Source organism: Vidua macroura, chromosome 19 (assembly GCF_024509145.1).
Source record: "Vidua macroura isolate BioBank_ID:100142 chromosome 19, ASM2450914v1, whole genome shotgun sequence".
Taxonomy (NCBI): Eukaryota; Metazoa; Chordata; class Aves; order Passeriformes; family Viduidae; genus Vidua; species Vidua macroura.
In genome coordinates, this window is record NC_071589.1 from 4,007,305 (window position 1) to 4,034,592 (window position 27,288).

At 42.1% G+C, this 27,288-nt stretch overlaps 1 protein-coding gene across 10 annotated transcripts in view; it reads left to right on the forward strand.

Moving 5' to 3' along the window:
- Positions 1-27,288, forward strand: part of TNRC6C (trinucleotide repeat containing adaptor 6C) — a 99,425-nt gene continuing 72,137 nt past the window's right edge. For 9 of the 10 annotated variants that reach the window (XM_053994617.1, XM_053994619.1, XM_053994623.1 and 6 more), the window contains exons 1-3: positions 2-1,216; positions 20,354-20,453; positions 21,291-21,312. In XM_053994617.1, coding sequence (XP_053850592.1) covers positions 20,391-20,453; positions 21,291-21,312 — 85 coding nt within the window. In that variant the 5' untranslated portion in view covers positions 2-1,216; positions 20,354-20,390. Of the gene's footprint in view, positions 1,217-20,353; positions 20,454-21,290; positions 21,313-27,288 lie in introns of all 10 variants that reach the window. The other variant, XM_053994621.1, reaches the window with a different exon arrangement.

The following is a 27,288-nucleotide window of genomic DNA, read 5'->3' on the forward strand; positions in this document are numbered from 1 at the left end:
TCCCCGGGGACGCGCCGCCGCCTCGGCTGCCCCGCTCCCCGCCGCCCACGCGGGTCCCTGCCGGATCCCCGCGGAGGACACGGAGAGAGCCGCGGGATCGCCCCCCTCCCGCCTGCCCGCGGATCCCGCTGCGAGCCAGGCACGCCGACCGTCGGGTTTCCCCGCTCCCTCCTCCCTCCGTGAAAGACTTTGCTGGATCCTCCTCCCCGGATCCCCTCCCCGCGCTCGCTCCTTCCTGCGGGAGCGGCCGCTGGATCCTCCTCCCGCCCCGGATCGCCCGCGGGGTCCCTGCGGAGCCGCGGACCCTCCTCCCCTGGCAGAGACGCCGCTGGATCCTCCGCCCCCCCGGAGCTCCCGGCGGGATCCTCCTCCTGCCCGCAGCCCCATGTGAGACTCCGCATCCCCCCCGTGCCTCCGCCGTGGTGGTTTAGGTTTTTTTCCACCCCCCTCCTCCTTTTATTTTGAAGGGGGGATCCATCTTAAAACTCTCTTTTCTGGATCCCAGTTTCTCTTTTTTTTTGATTTGCACTTTTTGAAAAACCCCTCAGATGCTCCTCCATGTGGACTGAGAACCCATCAAGACACACACACCAGAACTCATCCCGATCAACTCCAAATCCTGGCTTTCCGTGGGTTTTGCTGCAACACATGAAAGCAAACTTGTATTTAAGACACACTCGTGCAGAAATTTAGCTGGGGACTTGAACGTGTATTTTGTCTTGGTTTCTTGGTCTTGGTTATTTTTTGTTGTTGTTTTTTTTTTTTCTTTTTTTATTTTATTTTGCTTCACTGGAAATCAAAAGCTTGTTTTGGAATTGGACCTGCTTTTGCTGCACTTCTCCTCTGGGCTGGATAACACTGAAGCTCTTTGCTTTTCTACTTGGATAGTGTTTTCCTGTTGATCTGTTGGGTTTTTTTTCATCTCCTGTGTGGCAGACTTCTTTTTTTTTTTTTCCCTGAGGGGGGTAAACAAACGACGACAACAACAACAAAAAACTTGATTTTTTTGGCCGTGTGAGATTTTTTTCGTATTCATATTCGTGAAATTACGGGTACATTTACAAAAAATTAAAAAAAAAAAAAAGAAGAAGCATTAAAAATAAGAAAGGAACACGTCAGAAAGACCCCTACACAGTAGACAAAATACTCACTTGTTTCCTTACAGCACGACTGAATCGAAAGCTGCCAAAGAGCCCCATAAAGAAAAGACTAAAAGGTAAGAAGGGGTAAGAGCCTCTCTTAATCCGGGCACGGTAGAAGTTAGCAGGGGAAGAGACCTGCAGAGCCGGTGCATTCCTCCTTTTTCACAACTCTAAACTAGATTATTATTATTTTTAAACTGCTTATTAGTCAGCGAAGCAAGAAACACCCCCAAATATTTCGAAATCCCTTTTATTTTTATACGATTTTTTAAAAATGTGAACAACCTCCTTTTTTTTTTTTTTTTTTAATGGTAGAATTAATTCGGTATTTTTTCTCTGTCCGGAATCGCTGTTTCGCCACGAACAGCGAGCAGAAAGTGCCATTTGTGAGCATGTTGTGCCATTCAGACATGACACGAAGGCAGCTTCTGCTGCAAGGCATGACCGTGTGCTCTTGCTTTAAAACTTAACACGTGTGAAAATTATCGCAGAGCGGCTTGGAAATGGTCCCAGGGCTGGGAAATCGTGGGCATGGCCAGCAGTGCTGCCCTGTGGGCGAGCACATGAGCTCCAGCTTTGTCCTTCATGGCTGCTTTCTCTTAAAAGTTAAAATATTTAGCTTTGGGTTATTTTTTCTCTTTTCCCCCCGCGTAATGAGATTGTGAGGATCCGCGGTAATTTTCTCCTGAGTATTCACAGAGAGATCTTCGTCTAAACCTGGAATGTCCAGGGGGAGAGAGAATATTAAACAGAGTTTATTCCTTTAACTGCGACGCAGAAGGGGAGGAAAATGGGGAGGGCTCAGTTGTTAACCTGAGAAATCTTGAAACACTGGAAGTTTATTAATTGTTCGAGGCTTCTTTGTTTGTATCACAAGTTTGTGTCAAAGGTTAATCTTCTTAATATGTAATTAGTTGAAGGTTCAATTATGGGATTTATTGAACTCAATTGGGTTTCCCCCCCTCTTTTCCCATTAAAAATAATGCTGCAGGTCTTTGTGAGTAGTTTATTTTCTGTTACAACTCGAGTGTATCTGCGAGACGATATTTATTCGATTATTCTAACAGCCAGTTTAAATTTAGAAATAATCTTTGGGACGTCATACCCGTGTCTGTTGCATATTTTTCCCTCTCGTTTGCATATGTATGTATCTGGCGAATTATGCTAATTTATGTACAGAAATTTGCTGTGGACATTAGGCCGGTTAAGGTAATTAAAATTCCAATAAATCCCGCTGTTAGTGGGCTGGCCGGTGGTGCAGAGCTTTAAATCAGGTGGGTGTCGGTGGTGCTGTGGACCTGAGGACAATGCCAGAGCGGAGGAGCAGGAGAACATCTGCACTGCTGCTGGATGCGCTGGGAGAGCCTGGCATGGCTTCCAAATCCTGCCCTCGTTCCCGGCGGTGGGTGGGGTTTTTTTTTTTGGTGTTTTTTTTTTTTTTTTTTGGACTCCCCGACGACTGAGAATTTAAAACGAGTTTCCTCTCGGATATTACATTTTTTTTTTACAAAATAATAATTTCGAGAAGGTAGTGGGAAGGTGCACACGGGTTCTCACTGCTTCCCCTGGTGTTTTCCAAGGAAATAGGAGGTGACTTGCAGTGGGTGCAACCTGTGCTTAGCATATCACGGAGTTTCCTTCCCGCAGCCGCGGTTCCTGGGGTTCAGGAATCCCTGGGATGTCTGGCTGCCTGCTCCTGTGTGTTGTTTGTGAGCTCAAAATGGTGTGCTGAGCAACAGCCCCCGGATGCGCTGGCGTCCCTGCTGTGGCTTCTGGAATTCTTTCCAGACGTGAAAACATCAGTGTCAGCCCTGGATACCCCATGAGGAAGCTGCTCCAGCCTCTGGAGGCTCGGGCCGCTCTGGGGAGCACTGTGGTGCTTTTTGGCTGGGATTGCAGAAGCCCGGCTGGTGGATAACCTAACCTGGCTGCTTCCGAGCCCGGGACTCACAGTCTGTGAAAACAAAAAGCTGTAGTAAATCAGATTAATTTCAACTTTTTTTAGGGAAAATGAGTGCTTAAGGGCAGCAGCAGCAGTGTAATAATGCCTTGTGTGGCTTTGTCCTTATCTTCAAAGGGGAGCGGATCATTTCTGCCTGGCTTCCCGAGATGAGGAAGGTTGGTTACAGTCCAGCCCCCGGAGAACAGGTGCTGCCGTAGGGAAAACTGCTGCAGCCAGGACTTGCTCCAGGGCGAGAGGGATGGCTATTAGTCGGGGCTGTATTTTAGGCAGTGTTTTGTACTTTTGTCTAAAGGTTTCGTTTGTAGCAATGAACCTTTTTATTGAGAGCTCATCTGGATTGCAGCAGGATGTATTTAACATACATTAATGTTCCTGTTCTATGTGTGGATTCCCATATTGACAGATTTAAGTCTGGTATCCATCAGACTAAGAGCTGTTGTGTTACACACGGGTGGTTTGTGTGTGCTGTACATCAGCTTTGCAGCACATGGGTTATTTTGGAGCTGTCAGTGGTGCAGGGTGTCAGTCGCAGTGCCTGGGACTGTCCTTGTGGGCAGCCTTGGGCTGTGCCATTTCCCCGCTGGCCACAGCAGAGTGGACTTTGCTCTGGGACACTCCCCTCGGGCTAAAAACCATTTGGGGACTTGGGGGTTCAGCCCTCAGCCTTGGCATCTTGGCTTCCTCCAAAATCTGTCTCTGACCACCTGTGGGTGGATGGGTTTGCCCATTGCAAAGCCTGCTGGACCTTGCTGGGATCAATGAAAACCCCACCTCCGCCTGAATTTCTGGTTTCTTCTCCAGGAATTGTCTTTTCTGATAAGATAACACACTCTGCTTTTGATAAGTTGAGATCTTTCACTAATGTTTGAGGGAAGTCAGGTAATTCTGTACTCTTTTTGCTTGAAAGAGGTTTTTAAGACTTTGAAAATAATGAGATGGAATTTCCTAAAAATGAGAAAAATATAATTGGCCATAAGACTACTTTTAATCTGAAGATTCTTTGTTGAAGTTCTCAAAGCTCCCATGTCCCATACCTTGCCAAGTATGGACCAACAATAAAACAAGATAAAGTGAAAGGTTTTGTTAAGGGTTTATAATCTCCTTGTGTAGTGGAGCAAACTGTTGCTGAGTGGCAGTCTTATAAGAGAGCATATCCTTAAATTAATCTAGAAATAAAACCGCTTATTTTTCAGTTTTTCATTCACTTCATTCAGAAAGGCCAGGAATTTTATTGACAGAGTTACTGCCTGCTGTTCACTCAAAATGACCTAGACCTCTGCAGCCCCTCAGATGCTCCATGCCATGGAGACTCCTTTTCTCTTTCGTGTTACATTTATTAAAAGCCCAATGGCAGCGTTTACTTTCAGTTTTAGCTGTGAAGACTTAACCAAGAGCGGGGGATGTGGGAACGGGTAATATGTTAACTTAGCAGCTGGCCTCGCCGAGATAAACATGCGCTTTTCCAAATGCTGTCATCTGGCCCCTTTCCAAAACAAGCTGAAGGAGGAGGTCAGGGGTGGAGCCATCCCCTGCTTCAGTAAAAAGAGGCTTTCATTTGGAAAGAATTGCCAGATCGTATTGACTAAAAGAACTGCAGATTTAAAATAAAATGACCAAACCTTTCCTGAGTAAACCAAATGGCCTCTCTTGATGACTGATATTTAAGTGTGCTTTGTTACAGTGCTGCTTCTCTTAGAAGGTTCATCAGTTTCAATGCAGAGTGCATATTTCTGCTTTTTTAAAAAAAAATCAGTGTTCTATGTAGGCCTTTGAACATGACAACTGATAAAAAATGTATCATCTTTGTAACAGTAGAGATCTGCAACACAAAAGTGCTATTGTTTTAATTGTTTAAAATTCAGATTACAAGATAATGGTAATACCATTAGAAGGTTTCCCCTTGGCCTAGAAGCTGCAGGTAGGAGTGTGTCGATCCCTCAGTATTAAAGATGAATGATAAGGAAACCTCTTAAATGCCTGTGACGCTGCAGTCTAGCCAATTTAGGATCAGCTGATGCCTTCTAGTGATAATGGCTTGAGGTTTTCAGCTGTATTAAGAAGATATCAGCCAGGGCAAATAGTGTTTAGAAGAGAAGTATACTTTATTGAATGGGGAGATGATCTAGAAGTGACAGTAAATTGCATTACTAAATGATCTATGTGCTCTGTGCTGTCTCTTCACTGGCAAATGCTGTTGGTAAAATGAAGGATGGTTATTCTTAATGTATGAAAGCAGAGGAATCAAAGTATTATTTGATCTCCCTTTAGGAATCTGTGCTAGTTAGGAAAATTGTCAACTGAAAGCATGGCTAAGTTGTACATCTTAAATGCCAGAAGGAGATGTACTTAGGCTTATTTTGTCATTACTTAATCATGGTTAACTTCACTGTGGATTCCCAAATGCAGTTACAACTGTGTTTTCCAAAACTTCATTTGTGCTCCTTCCTACCTTGTCACTAACATGTTTTAAAATCTCCCGCCCAAGATACAAATGTCTGGATTTGAGCATAAACAAACTGCCTGCTCTGGCACAGAACAGTCACTGTGCTCTTTGAGGTCATGTCAAAGATGGTGGAAAATGCAGCCCTACTCTAAAATATGCATCTGATTCTTTTGTCTGTTTTTTTGAAGAGAGTAGCATGTCTCTCTCTTTCTTCCAGTAAAAAGGCTTCTGTCACTGAAGGCAGCTGTAAAATAACTGGCTGTTCTTGCATCTCGAGGTTCAGGGTACCAGGCAAATCCGAGTGAGTTTTGGTCTCTACCCAGGTGTGAATCAGTGCTGTAATTTTTCAGCGCTGAGGTCTCGAACGTAGTTGTAATTCAAGTTCATAAAATATTAGAAGCTCTGACGGTCCTGAGGTCTGGTTTCTGGAGCTCTTCCCCGTGGGTTTGCAGCCAAGGATGGCTGAGAGGGAGAACAGTTATCTGTGCTGCAGCAGTGATGGTTTATGGCTGGGTGCCCAGATTGTCTGGCTTTGCACACAGCTTTATAGTTTGCCTTTGAGGGCTGTGGAGGAGGTGGAAGTCATTTGTAATAAACAGCTATCTGCAGCCTGCTTTTTCTGGGGTTTGAAATGTACAGCCATTTAAGAAATTGCAAACTAGATGTACATTTACTTAGATTTCAGTCTGGAACTTCTACGTTTTAGGAACTCGGTGATGAGAAATGGTAACAATTGCTTATTGCTTTGTATTGAAAATGCCTAATATTTATCCCTTGGATGTTTGGACTGTTTTTTAAGCTCTGCATGGGTAGACAATGAGATTTTTCAGGTGTTTTTGTTTTTTTTTTTTTTTTTTTGTTTTTTTTTTTTTTTTTTTTTTATTTTATTTTATTTGAGAGAAAAATTGACTTGTCAAATTGGTTGGCGTCCTTTGTGGTAATTAAGCCCCAGAGAAAAATATGTTTATATATCTCAAAATAGTTATCATGCAGCTACCAGCTATAGGCTCATTTAGGAAAAGATAACAGCCACCCCCTTTCCACCGCAAGGAAAACAACCACCCTGGGCTATGTTTAGTTGCTGCCCATGGGTGTTTTCAGGGGGAGATCCATTCTTCGCTCTACTTCTCTCCTCCAGCTTCTTGTTCCTGGGGTCTGTGCATGTTTTCTCATGCTGATTTTCTGAAGGGATGGTGCCTTTGTTATGGTCTTGCCCAAGAGGAGTCTCTTAGAATGGCATTACCTGATTTTTCTCAATGTGCTGTTTTCCTTCCTATTCCTTTCTTCCCTTCCTGTATTCTGTTTACACAGAGTTTACAGTTTTCTCTCTCATGCCACATTTCCAAAGCTTCCTGATGGGAAGTGGGAGAGCTGTTTGTTTTGGTGGAGGGATAGGGAGTGCTTATCCATGGCTTGAACACGTTCTGGGTGGTCAGTGTGTCCACGGATCGATTGTTAGTCCAGGGTGACCTCTGCCAAATCTATTTTGAGCTGAGCCAGATATCTGTGTTGTGTCAGTGTCATTTCAGTCCTGCTCAAGCCTCCGACTCTCAGGTCTTTTAGTTCTTCAGAATTCCAAAGTGTTTTCATGGCTGATGCTCACGTCATTCATTGGTGCTGACAATGGAGATCCTTGTTTTTAAACAGTAGCTGGTTACTGGTAAACAAAAGAGCATCAGCCCAGTGCTTTAACACAAACCATTCTAGAAAAAAGGAGCAGTTCAGGGAGAATGCCAAGGGAAAAAAAAAAATCAGCTGTACACATGCATAAAGTGCTGACTGCCGTTTTCCTGTGTTCCTACAAGGTCATTAATAGATCATAGAAGGTGGTCTTGGTGGTGTTTGTAATGTTTTTGCTTGAACTCAGTGTATGTTCACAGTAGTCTTGAGGGTGATCCTGCACATGAAATATGAAACTAAAATCTTTAGTAGCACTGCAGGCGTAACCTAATGGGGTGTGTGTGTAAATCAAGTAAGTCTCTTTACACGAGTGTGTTGCCAAAGGCAGGAGCAGGATTCCTCACTGTCCCTCTGCTAACATCATTCTGTCCATCTGCAGGGCACAACTTTCCTCTTCCCTCAGTGTTTTTAATTGCGCTTACCAAGTGCACAAACTTACTTAACAGAGGAGAATTGCTTCCAGTGTTTGTGTTGTCTGAATTTTGTCAGCTTTGAAATGGGTGCTGCCTTGAAATTCTTTCTCTTACAAAAGGTGCTCCATCTCTGCAAATGTAATCATCCTTATCTCCTTATGGTGGAATGCTGTTAAGTGCCCAGTACTCATTCCTGTTTTGTGATGCAGAAAAAAATGCTTTTAGTTAAAAATAACCTGTTGGCTTACGTGTGTTGTTCACATCTTCCTGTCTATGAAATGATTTGGTTTCTCTTTGCTGATGTAAACTATAATGAAGTGTATGTTAATCTTGAATCTCTCAAAAATGAATTAATATGGGAGATGGAGCATCCTCTGATAAGGAGGGAGGAGAGACTAGTAGCAAACTAAATGCTATTTAATGTTTAATGTTTTCTAATCATAATAAAATATATGTCTGATCCAGGTGTGCAGCTAAATTTGGTGTCTCACAGTAATAGAACTGCTGCTGTTAAGGAGCAGAGTCTCTGTATAAATAGCACTGTTTCAGGTGAAAGATTTATTATCTGGGACTTGCTGGAGCTTGGTGAATATGTAATTTTTACTATTTCTGTTCTTCTAATCAATCTCCTAGAACTCAACTCCTTCACTTGAAAAAAGAATGGTCCGAGTAATCTCATTACACCAACAGTGCATTAGAGATGTCAGTCTTTATACTCTGCTACCACATTTACATGTAATAATTGAATGAAGCAATGGTTGGCTTAGTGGATGGATGTTTACATAATGATTTGCCTAAAAAAAAAAGACCCTCACCTTTAATTTCTTCTTACATTTGTGAGAATGAAATGTACTTCACCAGTTTCTAGGTGAAATACTGCAGTGATGACAAAACTCATTGCTTTTGAAGCCAACAACCCAGACTGATAGATACAATCTTTTTTTATCTGGGTGATATTGCAACACTGATAGTCCAACTGCACTGAAATTGTGCTTCCATCCTGCCCCATCCCCAATTCCTCAGTCAGCATCCAGACAAGCAAGAGCTGATCTTTCTGGAATTCTGTCTGCATCTACTGATCAGATAACGTGGAGACATATTGGATATATTTCTGAGAATATTTGCTCCCCTGGGCATTTCATGCACTAAATGAAGGCATAAAATAGTTATTACTAAGATCATAATTGACCATAAATTGATTTCCAAAGTGGTATTTACTGCAACTAGTTTTCCTGTCCTGGAAGATCATTTATGGCTATTTCCTTTCCCCATCTCTCCCCTACCCTGTCTCTCCTCCCCCACGGAGCTGCTATTCATTTGCTAAGTTGAAAAATGGATCATGGCCCATTCTGATGCTGGGTCTGATATTTTAATTTATGCTTTTACAGTGGAAAGTGAAGAGAGGAACAGAGAAGTTTATTTCCATTAAGTTCATCCAGTTTTAAGGATTGCCCTTTCAGCACTGCAGAGCTAATCTTTTAAACTCTGGTAGGTTTGTGGAAGGAAAGGTGGGTGGATTATGCTGTTTCCTTTTTGGATTTTGGATGATAGGATAAACCTTTAACTGAATCCAGTTTCCAGCCTAAAGATAGGTACAGAGTAATTGTTTCTTATTTTACTCAAATTATGCTGCCATCTTAATTTTCAAAACAGTCTTGCAGCTGAAGATGCAGTGGAACAAAAATTTAAAAGTGTCAAAATGTATTAAAAGCTTCAAGAAGTATATTTTCTTGAAGTTAAATGACATGATTATGGTGAACAGTGTGTTTTGATTTTTGTAGTGAAATATTCGGAGTGTATAAAGTGCACAAACCAAGTAGATTTTCTTCATTTGTGTTTAAACTTTCAGAAATTTGCAATGCACAACTTTTAGTACAGTTTATTAGTCTATAGTGTGTTTTGTCTTCCTTGACTGGATCAAATTTGGTGTTAACCTCCTGCCGAGAATTCCAGGACCCCTGACATTTTATTGTGACTCTTGATTAGCTCACCAGGGTTCCTGCTAAGAATTCTTCTTTCATTCATTTGATAAATTGAATTCCCTATTCACAGTGCCTTTAAATAGAATGGTATTTGGAAAACTTGAAGACAACAGCTTGAATGTTCAATGAGCTCACTCAGCAAATTTAAAAATGCAGAAGAAGGAAATTATGGGTTTGTGTATTCTGACATCTTCTAAAAGAATAAACATCTTACAAAAACTTAGATCCTTGTCATCATATTTGCTTTAAGTGTATTTCCCATTTGGTTTCTAAGACAAGGAGTTCTTTTGACATCTCTTTTCCCTTTTTCATCTTGTTTTGCCTTGTTGTGTCAGGAGCTGTGTGTTCAGCTTACCTGTCCACGTGGGAGCAGGTATGATGAGGTGACACAGCACAGAGGGACTTGAGCTTCCCAAGGCAGTGTGGAGACAGAGCAGCTCATCCTTCCCACCCTGGGCTCTACAGCATGAGGAACAGTGTCCTTATTTTTTCCTGACTGTAGCTCTCGAGACAGCCCTGCCCTGTGAGGCTGCTGTCCTTCGACTCCTCTGCCCAGCTCTCTCCAGGAGCTTCCTGCAGTGGGGGCTGCAGCCCTGTCCTGCACCTCACACCACTTGTGCCTCCAGGGTGGCACCTGGAGATCTCAGTGCTGGGGTAGCTGAGGCCCACCCCCTGTCTTCCTAGAGACTGGCTTCTCCAGCTTCTCCCACACATTAGGAAATGATTTTAGTATCACAGGAAAGCCCAGGCTGGAGGGGACCTTGGGTCATCTCAGATGGGCAGATGAGTGTTCAGGTCGGGTGCCACATGTGTGTGTCAGGTCTCTGCTGCTCCTCGCTGTCCTGCTGGTGTGCTGGTGTTATTCTTGGACATGCCTGCTGCAGCTTCCCTGCCTGTGGCTAGGAATGAGGGCGGTGTGTGTGCATTTTTCCACTGTGCCTGTGGCACCTCTGCCTACGGGGAGGTGTTGCTCACCTTCCTGGGCCTGTGTAATCACACTGGAACCACTCATGAATGTGGACACCAACAATGGACCTGTGTGCCTGTGGCTGCTGTAAGCTGGGGATCTTTTGCTGAAGATATTTGCACCACCTTATTCCTAGAATAAGCAAAAGGGCAGCACCATAAACACTGTCTTCAGGGTAAATTCGGTTTCCTTTTTTTGGTGCTGTAGGTTTTGTTGTCCAGCCCCACTTGTGTGAAAGCACCAACCTGGTCTTCAGCTCTGGCAATAAATAAGTTCACTATGCTTTCACCTGCTGCTGACAAAGTGACTGGGCTCAGAAGTAATTGAGTACTGGCACCTAACTGTGATGGAAGGGGAAAGGAGGATTAGGCGTGTTGGAAATCCCTACAGGCATCATTGTAGTTACACAAACTTGCTTTTCAGTTTTTATCAACAGAGGAGCATAAAGGCTTGTCTGTGCTTGCTGGAGGGCTCTGAAGGTTTGCTGCACAGTGCTCCCAGCTGTGGCCTGTCCCTCCTGACCCCGTTGTCCCTTCAGGATGACAGGTGACTGACTGGCTCCACCAGCCTCCGTCCCTGGGAGTGGTCAGCTCTGAGCCTGCGTGGCAAAACATCCTGTGGAGCTGCTGCTCCTGTTCCTATTTCCTGGCCTCCTACCTTGCAGTATCCCTGTGCAGCTGCCCCAGGAAGCAGTGCTCCTCTAAAGTGTTCTTGGAGTTCAGCTAAATAGAGCCAGCAGCTTGTCTGTGGGTTGTTTCTGCTCCTGGGTCAGCTAAAGGGTGACACTTGGTCAGTGAGGGGGACTGGCACAGGGCTCTCATCTTCTGAAGTATTCACAGAAACCAAAATAGCCAACAGTATCTGGAGAGACAAACATGCTGTGCTCTTGCTGAGCTGCTGGATTCCAAAGCTGTTTTCCTTTGTGCTCCAGGAAATTGGGGACGTCCCCAGGAAGATTGGGGACGAGCTGTGGAGCAGATGCCAGATCAACTGCTGGTAATTATCATCAGGCCTGGGAGGGAGGCAGTGCTGGGAATGTAAATCTGGTTATCTGCACCCTTCACAGTGTGTAGCTTAATTTTTCCATCAGTCCATGTTTGCTGGGGAGGAGAGTTGTTTTTCATAGCATGTTTCTTGCTGTTTGTAGCCTGCTTTGAGTGATGAATTTAATGCAAGCTTTTTCTTGGGGGGTTGTGGGGCTTTTTTACTTTTGGTCCTTGCGTAGCCTGAGTGGTGCCCATGGTGGAGCACCTGGGGTGTTGTCAGCAGATTGAGGGAGCAAATTCTGTTTTGGTTCATGCCTGAAATGCATAAATGGCTGAGGTTTGGTGTACAGTTCTAGCTCATGCCCAGATTTACCTACTGACTCCTTGAGCTGCCCCATATTGGAGCTTGTATGTACACTAATAACCCTGCACTGTGGAGAGCAACACCTCCACAGGAGAGGGGGCGAACCTGTGGGATTATCTACATGAATCTCTTCACTTGGATTGGAACTTCCATGATTGATCAGGTGATTGTCCCCACTTGCTGTGCTTTGATTGGCGTCATGTGTCTTGGAGTGCAGTTATCAGATTCCTTTTAAATAAAATGTCACTGGATGATGAGTTCCAAGGGTGCAGTTAATGCTTTCCTGCTGCATGGGAGCAGACTGGAGCCAGGCTCCACCTGAAGCAGGGACAGTGACACTGCAGGATCTGCAGTGACAGTTTTGCTCTGCAGATCCACTCTAGTGTGCACTACTTAGTAATGAAGGGGTAACACATCTGCAATATCCCTGGTTTTACTCCAGTGCTCTCATCAGTACCCATCCCTCTCAGCTAACACACCAGGAGAAACGGGAGTGGATAACAAAACCAAAAGGAACTCTCTAGATGAAAAATAAACAACTCCAAGCCCTGCAAACATTTACTGGGACTTGGCAGTGCTCAGATATGTGCTCTTCAGACTTCTGATTTATCAGTCATAGTTCATCTGCATCTTTAGTTTATAAAACTTTTTCTTCTCTGGAATTTCTCCCTTCTTCCAGTCATTGGTAATAACCAGTAGAAGCTAAAACAAGGGCAGGTCGGTGTGCTTTTGAAAAATATCTTGAATTGAATTATAGTAACTACCTGTTCTGCTTTATTTTTGTTCTAATCTAATCTGCTTGAGTGGTTATTTACCTTATGTGTACACAAAGGAGGGTCGCTGTAAGTTAACACTGGGTGAGCTGGAAACTTCCAGTGGGAGCCCAGCTCCTGCAGCACACACCAGCTGGAATTCTCCTTTTCACTCTTTGGGGTCCTGCCAGGATTTTATTGCTCTTCAGCCAATATTCCAAAGTGGCATCTTTGAAACACCGTGTGCTACTGCTGGAAACACGGCCTTGAGACTGTGTTCCAGAGCATGGAACACAGGAACTCTTTTTGATCCTGGAATTTCTATTTTATACTTTGTAGGAGCAGGATTATCAATTTAATCTCTTGGACAACCTAAAATCTGCCTCTAGTTTTCACCAATTTCAATTGAATGTGTTGCTTTTCATCAGCTTTTTACATCAGCTAATGCAGAGATGTTCTTGGTTGGTTTTAAATGGCAGCTAGACTCTGCTCCTGCAGAGACTCCAGATTTGGTGGAATTTCTAAGTGGCCTGCAGGAATCTGGCTGCTGCCCCTGTTCAGGAGATCAGTTTTGTCTTAGACATTTCAAGATAAGTTCACTAGAAACTGGAGGTATCAAAGTCCCAGCCCACATCTGTTAGAATGGATGATATCTTGATATTTCAGAGGAAGGAATCTCCTGTCAAGGCAAATCGTCTATTAATGAGGCTTAATTGCAGGACAGGGACATAATTGGACAGTGAGAAACCCCAAAACATGGGATCAAGAAATCATAAATTGAGGTCAAACAAAAACTCTCATTGAACTTCATTTATGACTCCCCACAGGAACAAATTTTATGCCCAGACTTTCAAATTTTACAGGGTGTAGTTTCAAGCTGTGTGCTCACAACTGTACATGTAACTCCTCCATAGACTTATCTTGTCCACAGTGGTGTGACTGGGGGCTTTTCCCCCACTAATTCCCTGGAAAGGAGATTGTAGGATTTCACTTTGTAAATGGGTAGAGGCTTCCAGTTCTCTAATTGTTTTTGTATCTAGGGGTTGGTGTGGCTTTATATCAACGTTGCTTCATAAAACATAAATCTTCTTTTCTTTTTATGTTTTTCCTCTTCTCCAAATGTATATTTATAAAGACTTGGTATACATTTTAATGTTGGGAGTTTTAAAAATGTTTCAGTGTGGAGGATTTTTCTTTACCTAATCCAAATCTTCTTTGTTGCAATTTAAATTCAGTGCTACTTACTACAGCTAAAGGAGAAAGATTTTACTCCCTGCTTCTCTACCTCTGTCTTTAACACCTTTTTGAATAACAGGGTTGCCATCTCTTCAGATTAAGTGAAGTTTTTTCCAAGGGCCTGTGCTTTTTTGATTTCCTTGGTGCTGTTTTCTGGGCTCTCTCCAGCTGACTTGTGTCTCTCTTGCTGTAGATGGTCCCAAACTGGACCCAGCACATCAGCTAAAGAGCTTTTGACCATCTGTGACACTGTTTGCCTTTGGAGTGAAATCCACAGGAGAACCTGCTTTTTTGTCTCCCCAAAACTGATGTTCTGCCACTTGTTCCCTATGCTGTATTTATATAGGATTTTTCCTGCCAAACATGGTACCCTGTGCTTTTTCTCACTGATTCTCTGTTTTTTTTCTGCATTTTGAGTTCATCAGGATGCTCTGAATATTATCCCTCCTTAATTTTTTCCAGCCCCGTGACTTGATATATTCTGGAAACTAAGTAAGTAACATTTTTCCAGCAGTCAGGTGGTTAATAAAAATTTTGCTGCTGGACATGTGGCACACTGCAACATAAATTCATCAGGTGGGAGGGGCTTTGTGGATTTTTATTGTAATTTTGTTATATATCTTAAAATTATCAAATAATAGTTCTTAATACTATTAAATAATAAAGCAATCATATTCTTACTAACAAAAATCTCCATGTGGATTGAAAAGTCAATGATGTACTTTGGTTGCTTTTCTTTCATCTTTTCCAAAAATACATGGGACTGTGCTGTAGGGGGAAAAAAAAAATCAGGCTTTTTTTTTCCTCCACAAATCCATGTTAGCTCTTGTTGATGTTTTTCTCTCTTCCTTTGTAAGTTATATGCACAGTCTTTGCCATCTGCTGCTCTTCCAGAGTGCCATCCATCCACCTGCTCGTGCTTTGAGGTAACCTGCAATGACTTAGACACGGTAAAATGACAGCAAGCCCAGCCAGTGGGGGAACATCCCATTTCTCTCAGGAATTTATAAGCTGTTCTTACCTTTGCTGGCCTGATTTCCTCTTTGGAGTGGTAGCAAAATGTTTAGCTCCATCTCCTTTTCTTCCCTGCCATTTCATGTGATTTTTTCTGAGAAGCCAGATCATCTCAAATTTTGGGCAAAGGGACTTTTAAGCACATCTTGAGGGTCTTGCCTGGAGCTGTATTCAGCAGCTCTTTGGGAAGGAAGCCAGAATGGACCATTGCAGGGGTGGAGGTGGGGCAGGAGCAGCCTGGCTGTGAGTGCTTTGCTGCCCCTGGCACCAGCTTGGCCAGAGCCCCATGAAATCCCGGGGAGAAATCCCTGGGAGAAAGAAGTGTCGTCATCTGCGGCTCGCACCAGGGCCGGCGGTTGTTGGCCATCTGTTCCCTGCTGACCTCTTTAGGGAGGGCTGAAGCAGGAAGAAAAGTACTGTCACTTCAGCCCTCCCAGGGTCATCTGTCACTGCTCCCCCTTCCCACCAAGAATCAAAACTAATATTTCCTCTTGCATATTAATGAAGCACTTAAAGGTTGATTTGTTGTTGCTTTTTACACTCACAGTGCTCATATTTTTCTGGCTTCTCTCAGTTTGTCCCCGTGTGTTTGCGCTGTTTTTTTTTCATATTTCCTTCCTATTTATTTGACCTAGTTTTGCATGCTGTTTTCTTTTTTGAGGTGATTGGAGAGCTTGTAATTAGGGACCAGCTTGACTCTTTTTGATTAATGACTGAGCCTGGATATCAAGGGAACAAAGCTGGCACTTTAACAGTCACACCAGCTCCTTCCCTTCACCCATATTTACTCTGGAAAGGTCACAGAGCTGGACTGTGTAAAGACAAAGCAGGAAAGAAAATTAGCAATAGGCAAATACAGAATTTTAGTTTATCTGTTCCAGCACTTGTGAAAACAAGGATTGCAGATGCTCTGGTGACTCTTGCTCGGTGTAGGATTCCTGCTGTACGTGTGGGTATCTGCACTGTTGTTTAGATTCCTGGTGATTTCCAAGAAACAGCACCTGCCTCTTCATATGGGTCTGTATTTCAGGTGCCCTGAAGGAATCAAAGCCTGCCTTTCCAGAGTTTGATGCTCTTATTTTGATGTTTATTTTTGATCCCATTTCATCACCACCCTTCAAGCTCTTTTCCGCCTTCAAGATTTCAGCCACTTCTTTCTTACAATCAGATCTTGAAGAATTTCCTCAGTAGTCATTTTCTTCCTTTCTGTTTGAAACTGTATGATACCAGATTTGGAGAACTTGTCTTTGAGAGCTCATGTCTGTGCTGTCCAAACCCTCTGTTATCACCTGTAACAATGCATGGATCTATTAATTCCTTCCATAAAACCTGCACAGCCTGCATTTGGGTGCATATTTGCCAGTTCCTTACAATTCTAGTTACAAGATTTTCTTTTTTTCCATTTTTTTCCTTTCCTATCATCACTGTTAGGAAAAATGCCTGTGCAGGAATGCATGATGGCTTCTTGTATGGTGAGGGAAGTCAAAACCAGAGCAGTGCTTGAGCAGCTGTGTGCAAGTTGTAGGATTTCTGTCAGTAAGAGCAACTTCCACAACTGTCAAGGGAGTTTATTCCAGCATAAAGTAGGATTTAAGGTGCAAGAGGTATCTTGGAATTGAAATCTGGTTGCTAAACCAGACAAAGGCATCTGCAGGCAAAGATTAGGAATGCTGTGCTGAAAAGGCAGTTTTCCTACGTTATTAAATAAACCTTCAGTTTTTTGCTTATACAACAAAATTAATGAGGTTGTTGAGGTTAGGAGCAGTGTGACATAGAATGACAAGAGAGATAGGTCTGTGTTTAGCCCTCAATTACTGCAGGAACTTCTGAACTCTAAAACACTGGATGGGCAATTATACAAATAGACTCTACCTGAAGGTTGTTGAAGAACACTATTCCCAAAAGGAATATTGCAAAATGCATCCAGAATGTCCCCTCAGCACTGATCCACAATACCAGCTGTGCCTTAAGCTGTGGAAGCAATCCAACTAGAAAACTCAAGTTCCTACTTAGCTTAAAAAAAAAATCAGCCTAGATTTGTTAATTTTTTAAAGGGATTAATAAACCAGCAGCAGGCACTGACAGGCCAGAGCCACAGTGCTGGAGTTGTTGTGGCCATGACCTGCAGCTCCTCTTGCTTTCCTGTTCTGAGAGAGCTCTCAAGCACATGCACTTTAAAGATAACCTCGGGTTAGGCTTGGATTTCATAAGTGATTTGCAATCTGTGAAAACACGACTTCATTCTGTAGTAAAACTCCTTGCTCATAAAAACCCCTCCCCATTCAGATCCATATGTAAGAACAAGGCAAACTCCTACAGGGATATTCTGAGACACTCCTGCTTTTGAACATGAGCTTTGTATTCATAAATGTTTTAGCCTGTTTCCTGCAATAAAGATTAAATTGTCGCTCAGGAAGTAAAGCTGCAACATGTGCCTTTGACAACGTAATCAAACTTTATATAGCCATGTTTTTATTGTTTTCCTTTTGTTTTGCTCTTAGATGACTAATTTCTGCCTAAAAGTGACAGCAAGAGTTGCCATCTGAGAGGCTGCTTGGAGCTTTATTTCTATTTTAAGCATATTTAAAGCGCACGTATTCAGAAGTGTCATTATGTAAATCAGTTTTGAAAATGGAGCTCCATTAAAAATTACAGTATCATTTTCTGAGCTAATCCAAGGCTATTTTAATCTCAGAAATGAAAAAATAACCCCACAACCAAACCTCATGTTTTTGTGAGGAGTGGCACTTCTACCTCTGATGTTGTAATTGCTGTGCTAATATGGTAATAAAGTATGTTGTATTCATAGAGGAGCAAAATGTTTGCTCTTCTTCCATTTGGAAAATCCACTGACCTGAAATTTGGAATATTTGGAAATTCCACTGCATTGCCTGGAAACAAAAATTGACAGTGGAGTCCAGTGTAAGGAACAATTTTGGCAGAAAGTTGATCTCTAGGACTGGACACTTTAAAGGCTTGGCTGGACCAAGAAAGGTTGGACCAGATGATTCTTAAGATCCCTTTCAACCTGGTATTTTAGGAAAAAAACCTTGATCTTAAAATATAAGATCAGAACTTGATCTTATATTACCCAACTTCCTTGTTAGGAAGTTTAGAAACTTCCTTGTTAGGAAGTTGGGTAATATATACTTTTATAGCTTAAAGAAAACTCTGCATGTTAGGCAAAGTGGTGGTGGTGGTTTGTTTTTGTGTGTGGTTTTCTGTTTTTGTTTTTAAATACTGCCCTGAGTATTGAAGGGGATTTAAATGTAACTGTGGTGTTCTGGAATTGCTGTAATGGCGTGGGGTTTCTTAAGTACTAACAAGAGGAAACCAAGAAGTTTCTCATTTTACATGGACTTGTTTCATTCACCTGCTTTCAAAAACCAGAAAAAGCTGAACTTCCTCTGGCAATAGTGTGAGAGCTTGGGGGAGTTCACTGGAACAGGGCCTTTGTAGAGTCTGCTGTGACTTGGGTAGGGAGCACAGCAAATGAAGGGACTGGATGTTGTTTCTTTGTAGTTTCTGAGGTCCTGGGGACTTCTGTTCTCCACTGAGCTAACAGGGATAAAGGCAAATCTATCACAGTTTCAACTCTGTTTCTTTTGGCAACCTAAGTCATCACTTTTTGCAAAGTCCTACAAGAAGCCTTTTAAAAGTACAATTTCAAGCACCTTTGTCTTAAGTGTGATTTAACTTTTTTTTAGTGTAGTGCAAATCCCCACCTGCAGTTCCTAAGGGCAGGTGTTTCCCAAACCTCAGTTTACAGTACAGGGTTTAAAAGGTGGCCCTTTGGAACTGGCATAAGCTGAGCAGGTGGTGAATTTTTGGCCATGACAGAAGGTGAATCAGTATTTAAAAAACAGATACTTCATGCCATTTCAGCTGTCTGGACCTCCAGTGGTGCACCAAGAGCTCCCAGATGTGCCCAACCTCTGGCTGCTATTCCAGACCCTGGGTCTTGCCATATCTCTCACTTCTGTAAATAGTCTGAGTGCTGTAAAGTGCCTTAAAAAGGCACTAACACCTAAGTTGAGAGCTGTGAATTGCATTCTGTAGTGTTTATAGTTTGGGGTGACACAAGGGAAGGGAATCTGCTTTTAATTTAGTCTGGAGTTCCACACAGGATCTGTGTAAGCATTAAAGCATCTGCAGTGGCCAGGATCGGTATTTTCAGGCAAGCGAAAAAGCCAAATCCCAGAGTGCCCTTCAGCACCAAAAATATCAGAAGGCTACAATGTTCCCTTTTTTATAACAAAGGGAAACTATGTAGAAAAATGCAAACTTGTTAAGAGGCAAAATGTTTCATGGGGAATGTTTGAAGACACAATGTGCAAAATCTGAAGAATGGTTTCTCCTTTAGGTAAAGAGCAGTCTGACAGACTGTGACCAAAAATAAAGAGTTTTGTAACTAAAAAACACTTTTTAAAACAACAACAAAGATCCAAACAAAGAAAGGGGAGGGGGGCTGCAGGCTTTGGCAAGTTAAATGTAAAGCAATAGTAAATTAGGCTAAAAGTGGTCTTGAGGAGTAATTGGAAGACCTTGAATCTAATAATAGTGATGGTAATGGCTTCAGCCCATCAGAAACAGCCTTCTCAGAAGATCTGTAAGGCTGATAAATGATCAGGACCTGAAGAGCTGTCAAGGAAGATAAAGCAGTTGTAGAGAAGTAAATGAATTATTTGCATTGGTATTTATTGAAAAGGATGTTGGGGAGGGTCATTGCTCTAACCATTTATTTCAGTGATGGACACAGGAAGCAGAGAAAAGAAGGTTTCAGATAGGTTTTCTTCTTGATTTGGAACGATTCAGGTTAATTTTTAATCAAGATGATACTGGAACAGTCTTGTTTTGCATTAATGCAAATTCTTCAGCTAGAATTTATAGGATGAGCACAAAATATGATTATTGGAATTCATCTGGGCCTTAGTTTACAACTCTTGAGAACAAAATTGATGCGTATGGAAAATTAATGCAGCATGTGTTTGATCAAAAAGAGAAAAATAGTTGCAAAGTAATGTACTTGCTCATGATCTTCAAGGTATATTGTGAATCACAGCTGCTGAAAGCCAGCAGAACTTGCATTAATTACTTGGGTTTGTTCCTTTTTTTTCCACTTTCAAACTTTCTTTCCCTAGAATATGCTAATATTAAGCAACACTTATGAGTGATTGTGGAAAGAGGTTCCAAATAAAATCTATCCTTTCTGAATTCTCACTGCCTGCTATTTTATTTGTTGTGAGTTTCAATTTTGGAACAGCTCTTTTTTAGTGCTTTTATTGCAGCATTAGAAGCAGCCTTTTTTAGACACGAGATGTAGAAAGTTAGCAATGCAAATATGGATTATTCACCTTCCTAGAGAAACTTCATCTTACTGAAAAGCTCTTCCTAACATTTGTTTTTATCAGGGAGAAAGAACAAGAAACACAAGAAGAGGAACATTTGATGGAAGAAAAGAAAAAGAAAAAGCAGGAAGAAAAGAAAAAGAAGGAAGGTGCTCAGAAAAAGGTTTGTTCGTGTTCCTGTTGTAATTGATCCCTTCACTTTTAAATGTGAGTGTGGGTACTGATGCTGCAGCTTCACTTCTGGGAGTGAGCCTGGCACTGGACCACTGCCACTGGCTTGGGGAGAGGCTGTGGTCACAGAATCCTTGCCCAAGCAGCTGTGCCAGGGCTTTGGCACTGCCCGTGCCCACCGTGCCCTGCTGGGAAGGGGCTGCTCCCACGCCTGGCTCCCGTGGCCACTCCTCAGCCAGAAGTGCCTGGATCAGTCCCAGCAGGTGCTGGAGGCACTCTGGGATCCCAGGCTCATTTCCACTGCTGGGCATTCTCCTCCCTCATTTTCTGGATTGCACAGTTAGTTTTAATTTGAAATAAGAATTGATCGTCTTTTGTGGTATAAAAATCAGGCATCATAAAAAAAAAAAACCCATATATTCCAAACAGATTAAAAAATAAACAGGTCTTCTGAGAAAGCTGATAGCGTGGGTGGATTCAACGGGATGCTGGACAAAGTCACAGAAGTTAATTCTGCTGGGTGCTTAAGGGTTCACTCACACAGTGGGGTCCAGAAAGCCTCTGCCCCTCAGGAGGGTGGATGGGCTGCTGCCCTCTCTTGTCATTCTTTACACTTCCTCTTTGGCATCTGCTTCTGGCTTCAGGCAGACAGAGGTTGCCATTCCCACATTCCTATCACATGGAGTTAAACTAACATTCTCTAGTCCTTAAATGAAACCAGTGCCTGATTTATGGTAGCAGCTTCTGCAAAAAGTTGGCCCTATAATTACTAGGTATAATTTGCAGTATTGACAAGTAGTTGATTTGTTTTGTTCTTCTCTTCTTTCAGGCTGCTGAACAAAAAACCAAAGGTAAATTCATGTTTATTCTTTCTGAAATGTTTGCTATTTTTATGAGCTTGTTTAAAAAATGTGCTTGTACTTTTTATTCATTGTGTCTGTTTAATGAGGGGAGTATATCTTACTAGGATTGTTATGTTCCTAAAGTTTTGTTGGGATTCTCAGCATAAGCTTTGGCTTATCTTGCTGGGTATTCTATGGCAGCCTTTTGACAAGAATATATGGATTAATTTTCTGTGAACCATAACACAGCATGTGTCATCTCTTTTGTCAAGACAGATGCAGTTTTCCATTTAGTTGTTAGTAGTTATTTATCTGTTTCAAAGACAAGTAATTGCCCCTTTCCCCTTGCACAATTCAACTCAATTCAATGTGTAAACTCAATTCATGGAGCTTAGGAGAAACTATTTCCCCCGCTGCCACCACTGCCTGTTTTTCTTTCTGTGTGGGTTTTCTGCCTGGGAAGTGAGTGGAGCTGCTTTGCAGCAGGGTCAGGAAGCAGCAGAGGTAAGGAATGCCCTCCCCTTCGGGGCCAGTGGGCTGCCAGGTTCCCTGGGAGAAAAATTAATGAAGCTGTAGCTTTCAGAAGGGTGAGGAAGAGAGGCAAGGTAATGTCTTTCTACTGCAACTGATGGCTTACAGATGTTTTTGTGTCTCACTTCTGAGCCAGCTCAAATGCATTGTCATTTACTGGTGGGTAATTAGGTGACAGACAGGCAAATGGAGCTTCCCAGAGTCCCAAAGAATCTGAATTAGAGAAGAGCCAAGACTAACATAAGGGCTGGACTAAACAACTTATATTTCAAACACTTCTTATGATTTATACAGCAGAAATTAAATATTACTTCAGTAATATGAATTCAGGAAAATAAAGTAATAGCTGCATGATGAAGATTCTGTAACACTAATTTATTGAAACTCTGTCCTTTTCTTTCTAAGATTTTCCTATGTAGAAAGGGAGAGGTCAGAATGTTTTTAGTTTGAATTCTGTAGCATCTGCACTGTGACATCTCATGTTTCTAACACTCAATTTTACTTTCAGGAGAAGGGAGCAGAGGTATGTGAGTCCCACCAAAACTTATTTACATAAAAAACATTGGAATTATGATACATAAGAACAATTTCTATCTAAATGGAATATTTCTGTTTTCACAGTATTGCTTATTTTGTTCTCTGTATCAGCTCATTTCTGTGTGAAAAGGTTCCACTGTTCTATAATGGATTATAATGACTTTTTAATATCACAATTCAGCAGCAGATGTTTTTGCTGTCAGGGTAACTAAATTCATTTTCACGTGGTAATGCAGTGGCTCTTCATTTCTGTTACGAGTGAGACACAGAGCCTTCTGCTTTCCCTCTGTGGGATGTTACTATTTCTGTCTGTGTTGTGACAGCTTTGCTTTTAATTGCTGGAAACTGCCACGGTTAAGTTTCTAGTTAATAACTTCAGTTTTTCAGGTATGCTTGTGAGTTTGTTTCTTTGAAATTTAGGGACTGCATTTCTCCATCTGTTGATTTTTTTTTTTTTTTGTTCATTATCCATGTATTTAAACATCTTCTATTGCTATAGAATGTGGATCAGGAAGAAGACAGCAGTGGATAAGGATAGTTATGTTAGAGATTAAGCAGCTTTGGTGTTTATTGTTTCATCTGTCAGAAGCAGTGGTGCAGCTTTTTGTGGTTCAGCATCGGAGGAAGGGGGGACCTGTCCTGCAGAGAGCCCAAACCTTCTGCTCATGCTCAGGACAAGGGTCAGGGGTTGTTTACAGTCCTGTAAGTGACCCTTCTTTGAATTTCCTTTGTCTGGCAAATGCTCATTGCTTTTCAGGTTGCTCTGTGGAAATGTTTTATTTCCACTTTATAGTGCAGTTCCTTACATTTATCTTTAGGAGGGATGTGCATGAGCTTATGAGAGGTAGCAAGAATTTCTTAAAATACAGAAAATTTTAGTACAAAATTAATGAGAGGAAAAATCTGAACTTTTTTCCTACGATATTCAGACTTGACTGTAAACTTTATTGCAGTGCTGCACCAAGTGCTTTATTTGGATACATTTTCAAGGATAAGGGACATGTGCTACTAGAACTAAAAAGCAACACAGGGATTATCATTGAATTTAGTCAATTTATTTCCGATCTGGGACACAGGAATTAAATTAGTTGTGATGACAGGATGGCACAGTAAAACTGAGTGAATGGACTGCAGCATGCCAGTGGGCAGGATGTATTAAATCAGAGATTAAAGCTGGACTGAAACTGCACATTCTGCAAAATGTAGATTTTGGTAGGTGAGATCTTTATAAATATGCCTTAATGGAGCTCTTTGTGGTAACTTAAAAAAAAAATTATGTGTGTGCCACTGAATTCTGCAACTGGGTTGCCATGGCAGTGAGAGGTGCTTGCACTAGTTGGGTCCTAGTGGAGAAAAAGAAATCATACAAGTGCAGGTGGGATCTGGAAGGGTTTTTCAGTTTGTTTCTCAGCTGACTGGGGCAGGGTGTTTGTACAGCCCTTTGCTCTCAGCAGTGTTTGTGGAGGAGAAGGCACTTTGCTGAAGTGGGTAGGAAGGGCCAGGTGGTGAGGCTTGAGAGGGAGGGAGGGGTTGTCTTGTGGGTTGGCTTCTTCTGTGCTAGAAACCTGTGACCAAGGTCTAATTCTTTTTGATTAATAGCTAGTTTTTCATGGATGTGTCTGTGACAGAGGTGTGGAGTTGCTGTCCTGGCCAGTAATGAGCTCGTGTGTTTTGTACGTGTAGCTCTGAGCTGATCTGGGCTGCTGCAGGCTCAGTCGCTGGTGAGGCCTCAGGACAGAGAAGGGAAGTAAGAGGAAGGAGGTTTCCTGTGGGGGTGTGTTTGTGGTGTGTTGTCAGTTCAGTCTTGCTCCGAGGCCTCAGCCCCAGCTGAATGTTTCCATTTGTGATGTGGAGCACAAACCCTTCCAAAATAAACACGTATTTCCACCCTTAGGGGAAAGGTATGTGGCTGCTGCTGGAGTCCAGGGCTGGGAATGCTCCCTCACACAGCTCTTGCATCCACTGAAACAAATTATTTTCTCTTTTTTAACAATGATCCAACCCTTTAAATCTTCTCTACATAACAGCTCCTTTAGTTTCTATTTTTTTCCCCTGCAATGTTGTTTGCCTGAGTATTTTTATGAGGCTGGATCTTTTATAAATACCCTGTTGGCAACAATTCTAGGGAATGTGAAAAGAAGAAAGATTGGAGAGCTGGTAAAGACCTGAAATGTTTCTGAATTACTTAAAAACAAATGAAAGTAGTCTTCCTGTTCAGCTGGAGAGAAGCACTGCAGAATTAGATGAGGTGGGAAATGAGCAGGTTTTTATTGCACATTCAAGTTGTTGTTCTTTTATGGTTTGTTTTTTTTTTTTTTTTAGAGCAGGACTATTGAGCACAGGCTATTAGTGTTTATTTTACATGTATAAACTCTTGCCAGTTTATTTGCACTTGATCAAGAAACTTTGTGTATAAGGGCTTTTCTAATGCAAACATTCAGCTGTGATTGTGAGCTGTGTTCTGTATGGTAAAGGGTCACTAGTATGGGAATGGCTGTTATTTAATAACTACAGGGGCTTTAAGGGAGCTGTGCTTGTCATAAATACTATCAGGGTGGGTTTTGCTGCCTGCTTCTCTTCTAGCCATCCTCCAGCAGCTTTAGTCAGCACAGGTGATCAGTTCCTTGTCTGCTTCACTCCCACCTCTGCTGAATGTATTTGTCTAAAGCTGATATAAAATAGCTTAAGTGGTTTGTTACTCAAACATCCACCCTGGTAATTGAAAGGCAAAGTATCCATACAACCCTCCAGCATTATATGAAATAAAGGTAAGTGCTAAATCTGCAAACAGAAGTAAAAACAGTTAAGTCTATATACTGCAGTTAGTCTAACATAGAAAGTATTTTGGTAAATATTTTGATTAGAAATGTTAGCTGGAAAATATTTTTATCCCTTTACTGTAAATCAGAGCTGGTCAATCTGTGCCTCTTGGACCTCCATGATCCTTGTAGGTCTGTCTGGCATGTTCATGGCAAGGGACCAAGAAGGGAGAGGTGGGCTTTCCAAGGGGAAAATGGGAATTTCAGCTCACTGCTGGGGAATGATGAAGCAGGATTGCAGAAGCTGGAGTGGCTGCAGTGATCCTGGGATTCAGCAGCCTGTCCAGCACTGCCTGTCCTCTGTCCCAGTGCTGCAGTGGCTCCTGAGCTGAGCATCATTCCCTTCCATCTGTGGTCTGGTGAGGAGCTGTCCCCTCCCCCAGGCTGTCTGGGCTGTGTGCCTTGGGACTCCTCAGTGTGTGATGATTTTAACATGCAGCTCGCAGAGTCAGGGAGGTTGTCTGCAGACTGGGAGATTATTCTGCCAACGTTTATGCTTTCATACATTTTATTTTGGGGGACTGAACAGAAAACATTTAACAGTGTGCTGGGTAAACCATTGTGGTGTCACAAATGTTGACACAGTTCCTTCAGGTTATCTGTTATCCCACAGGCAGAGCTGTATATTTTACCTGGAGGAACATGGTTTGCTCTAGTAGAAAAGGGAGTTAAAAGGAAAAAAAAAAAGAATGGATGAAAATATCTGAGATCCCATCCCCTGCGCTGGCATTTCTGTTGGGATGGCAGGAGTTGCAGCATACCTGTTTCCAAAGCTGGGTTATTTTCATTTCCAAATCAGCCATGCAGATTATTGCATATTTTTAAATTGATTCTTTACTTATCCTGCCCAATTGGACTGTTACAATGTTCTCTGCCTGTGTGTGTGTAACCTCCATTCTGCTCATACAGAAATGAAGTTTGTGTTTATTGATAATGTGCTCCTTCTGGCTGTGGTAGATGTCACTGATGTTTAGTGGTAGTTCCATAGGGAAAAAAGGGGAAATGAAACTTTTTTAGAGAATCTCATCAGGATTTTAAATAGAATTATGACAGTATGTGACACAATCAGTATTTTTTAAAAAGAAGTCTTGAGTTTTTCTGGTTCGTGTCATATTATTGTAGGAACCAGCAGAGGCTTTTTCCATAAGATTAGAAAATGTGTTCCAGCCTACAAATCAGGTATGATTTACAACAGATTTACAACCTCTGACTCATTTGAGTATTTATAGCTTGTGCTTGAATATCTGCCTCTGTCATCTTGTTAGTTAAGTGCTGTGTTTGTACTGAACTGCTGCACATTGTAGTGACAAAATGTGCCATAAATCATCATTGCAGAAGGAGGGGGAGCCCTGCAATAAGTTCTTCAATTAGATCTTAATATGCAGTCACTTGATAACTTAATGATAACCTGTGGCCATACATTAGGGCTTTGTAACACAAAAATGTTTTCTTTTTGATAAATGTTAGCATGGGGGTGTTCTGCTACTATAAGTATCTTTAAACAAACATGAATTTGTTCATAAAACCCACTGAGATATCACTTCTCTGACAGAGGAATAATTACCATTTTACAGCCTGCAAAGAATAGAGGATGGAGGTAATTTGTGAGTCCAGTACTGGGTGAAGAGGAGTAGAAAATGCAAAAAGATCGAAGCAAACAGGAGGAGCAATTTGCATAGTCAAGGAGACAAAGCAAGAAGGATGAGCTGGGAGAATTGCAGTTAAAATACTAAAGAAAAAACTTTGGTTTCCTACCTGCTTTTCTTTCAGCTGGAGTGACTGTGACAGGCAGTAGTTCAGTGGTATTTAATAAGCTTTTTTGCTCTCACACAAGAAATATTACGAGTATCTTCAGCATTGCCATTGTGAAGTGAAGGAGAACAAGGTAAACAGTAAATGTATGAATAATCTTTGCTGAACTTTATTTGGGTTTGTAGCTTTTTCTCTGTGTGTCTTGCTGGTTTGCAAGTCAAAGGTGCCCAAGGAGAGATTTGCATTGGGAATTTTTGCAGGAGAGAGGGTTTGTCAGGGCTCGACAGCCTGAGCCCTGCAAGCAAGCACTGACACTTCTGAAGGTTTAAATCTTCTGTAGCTCCTG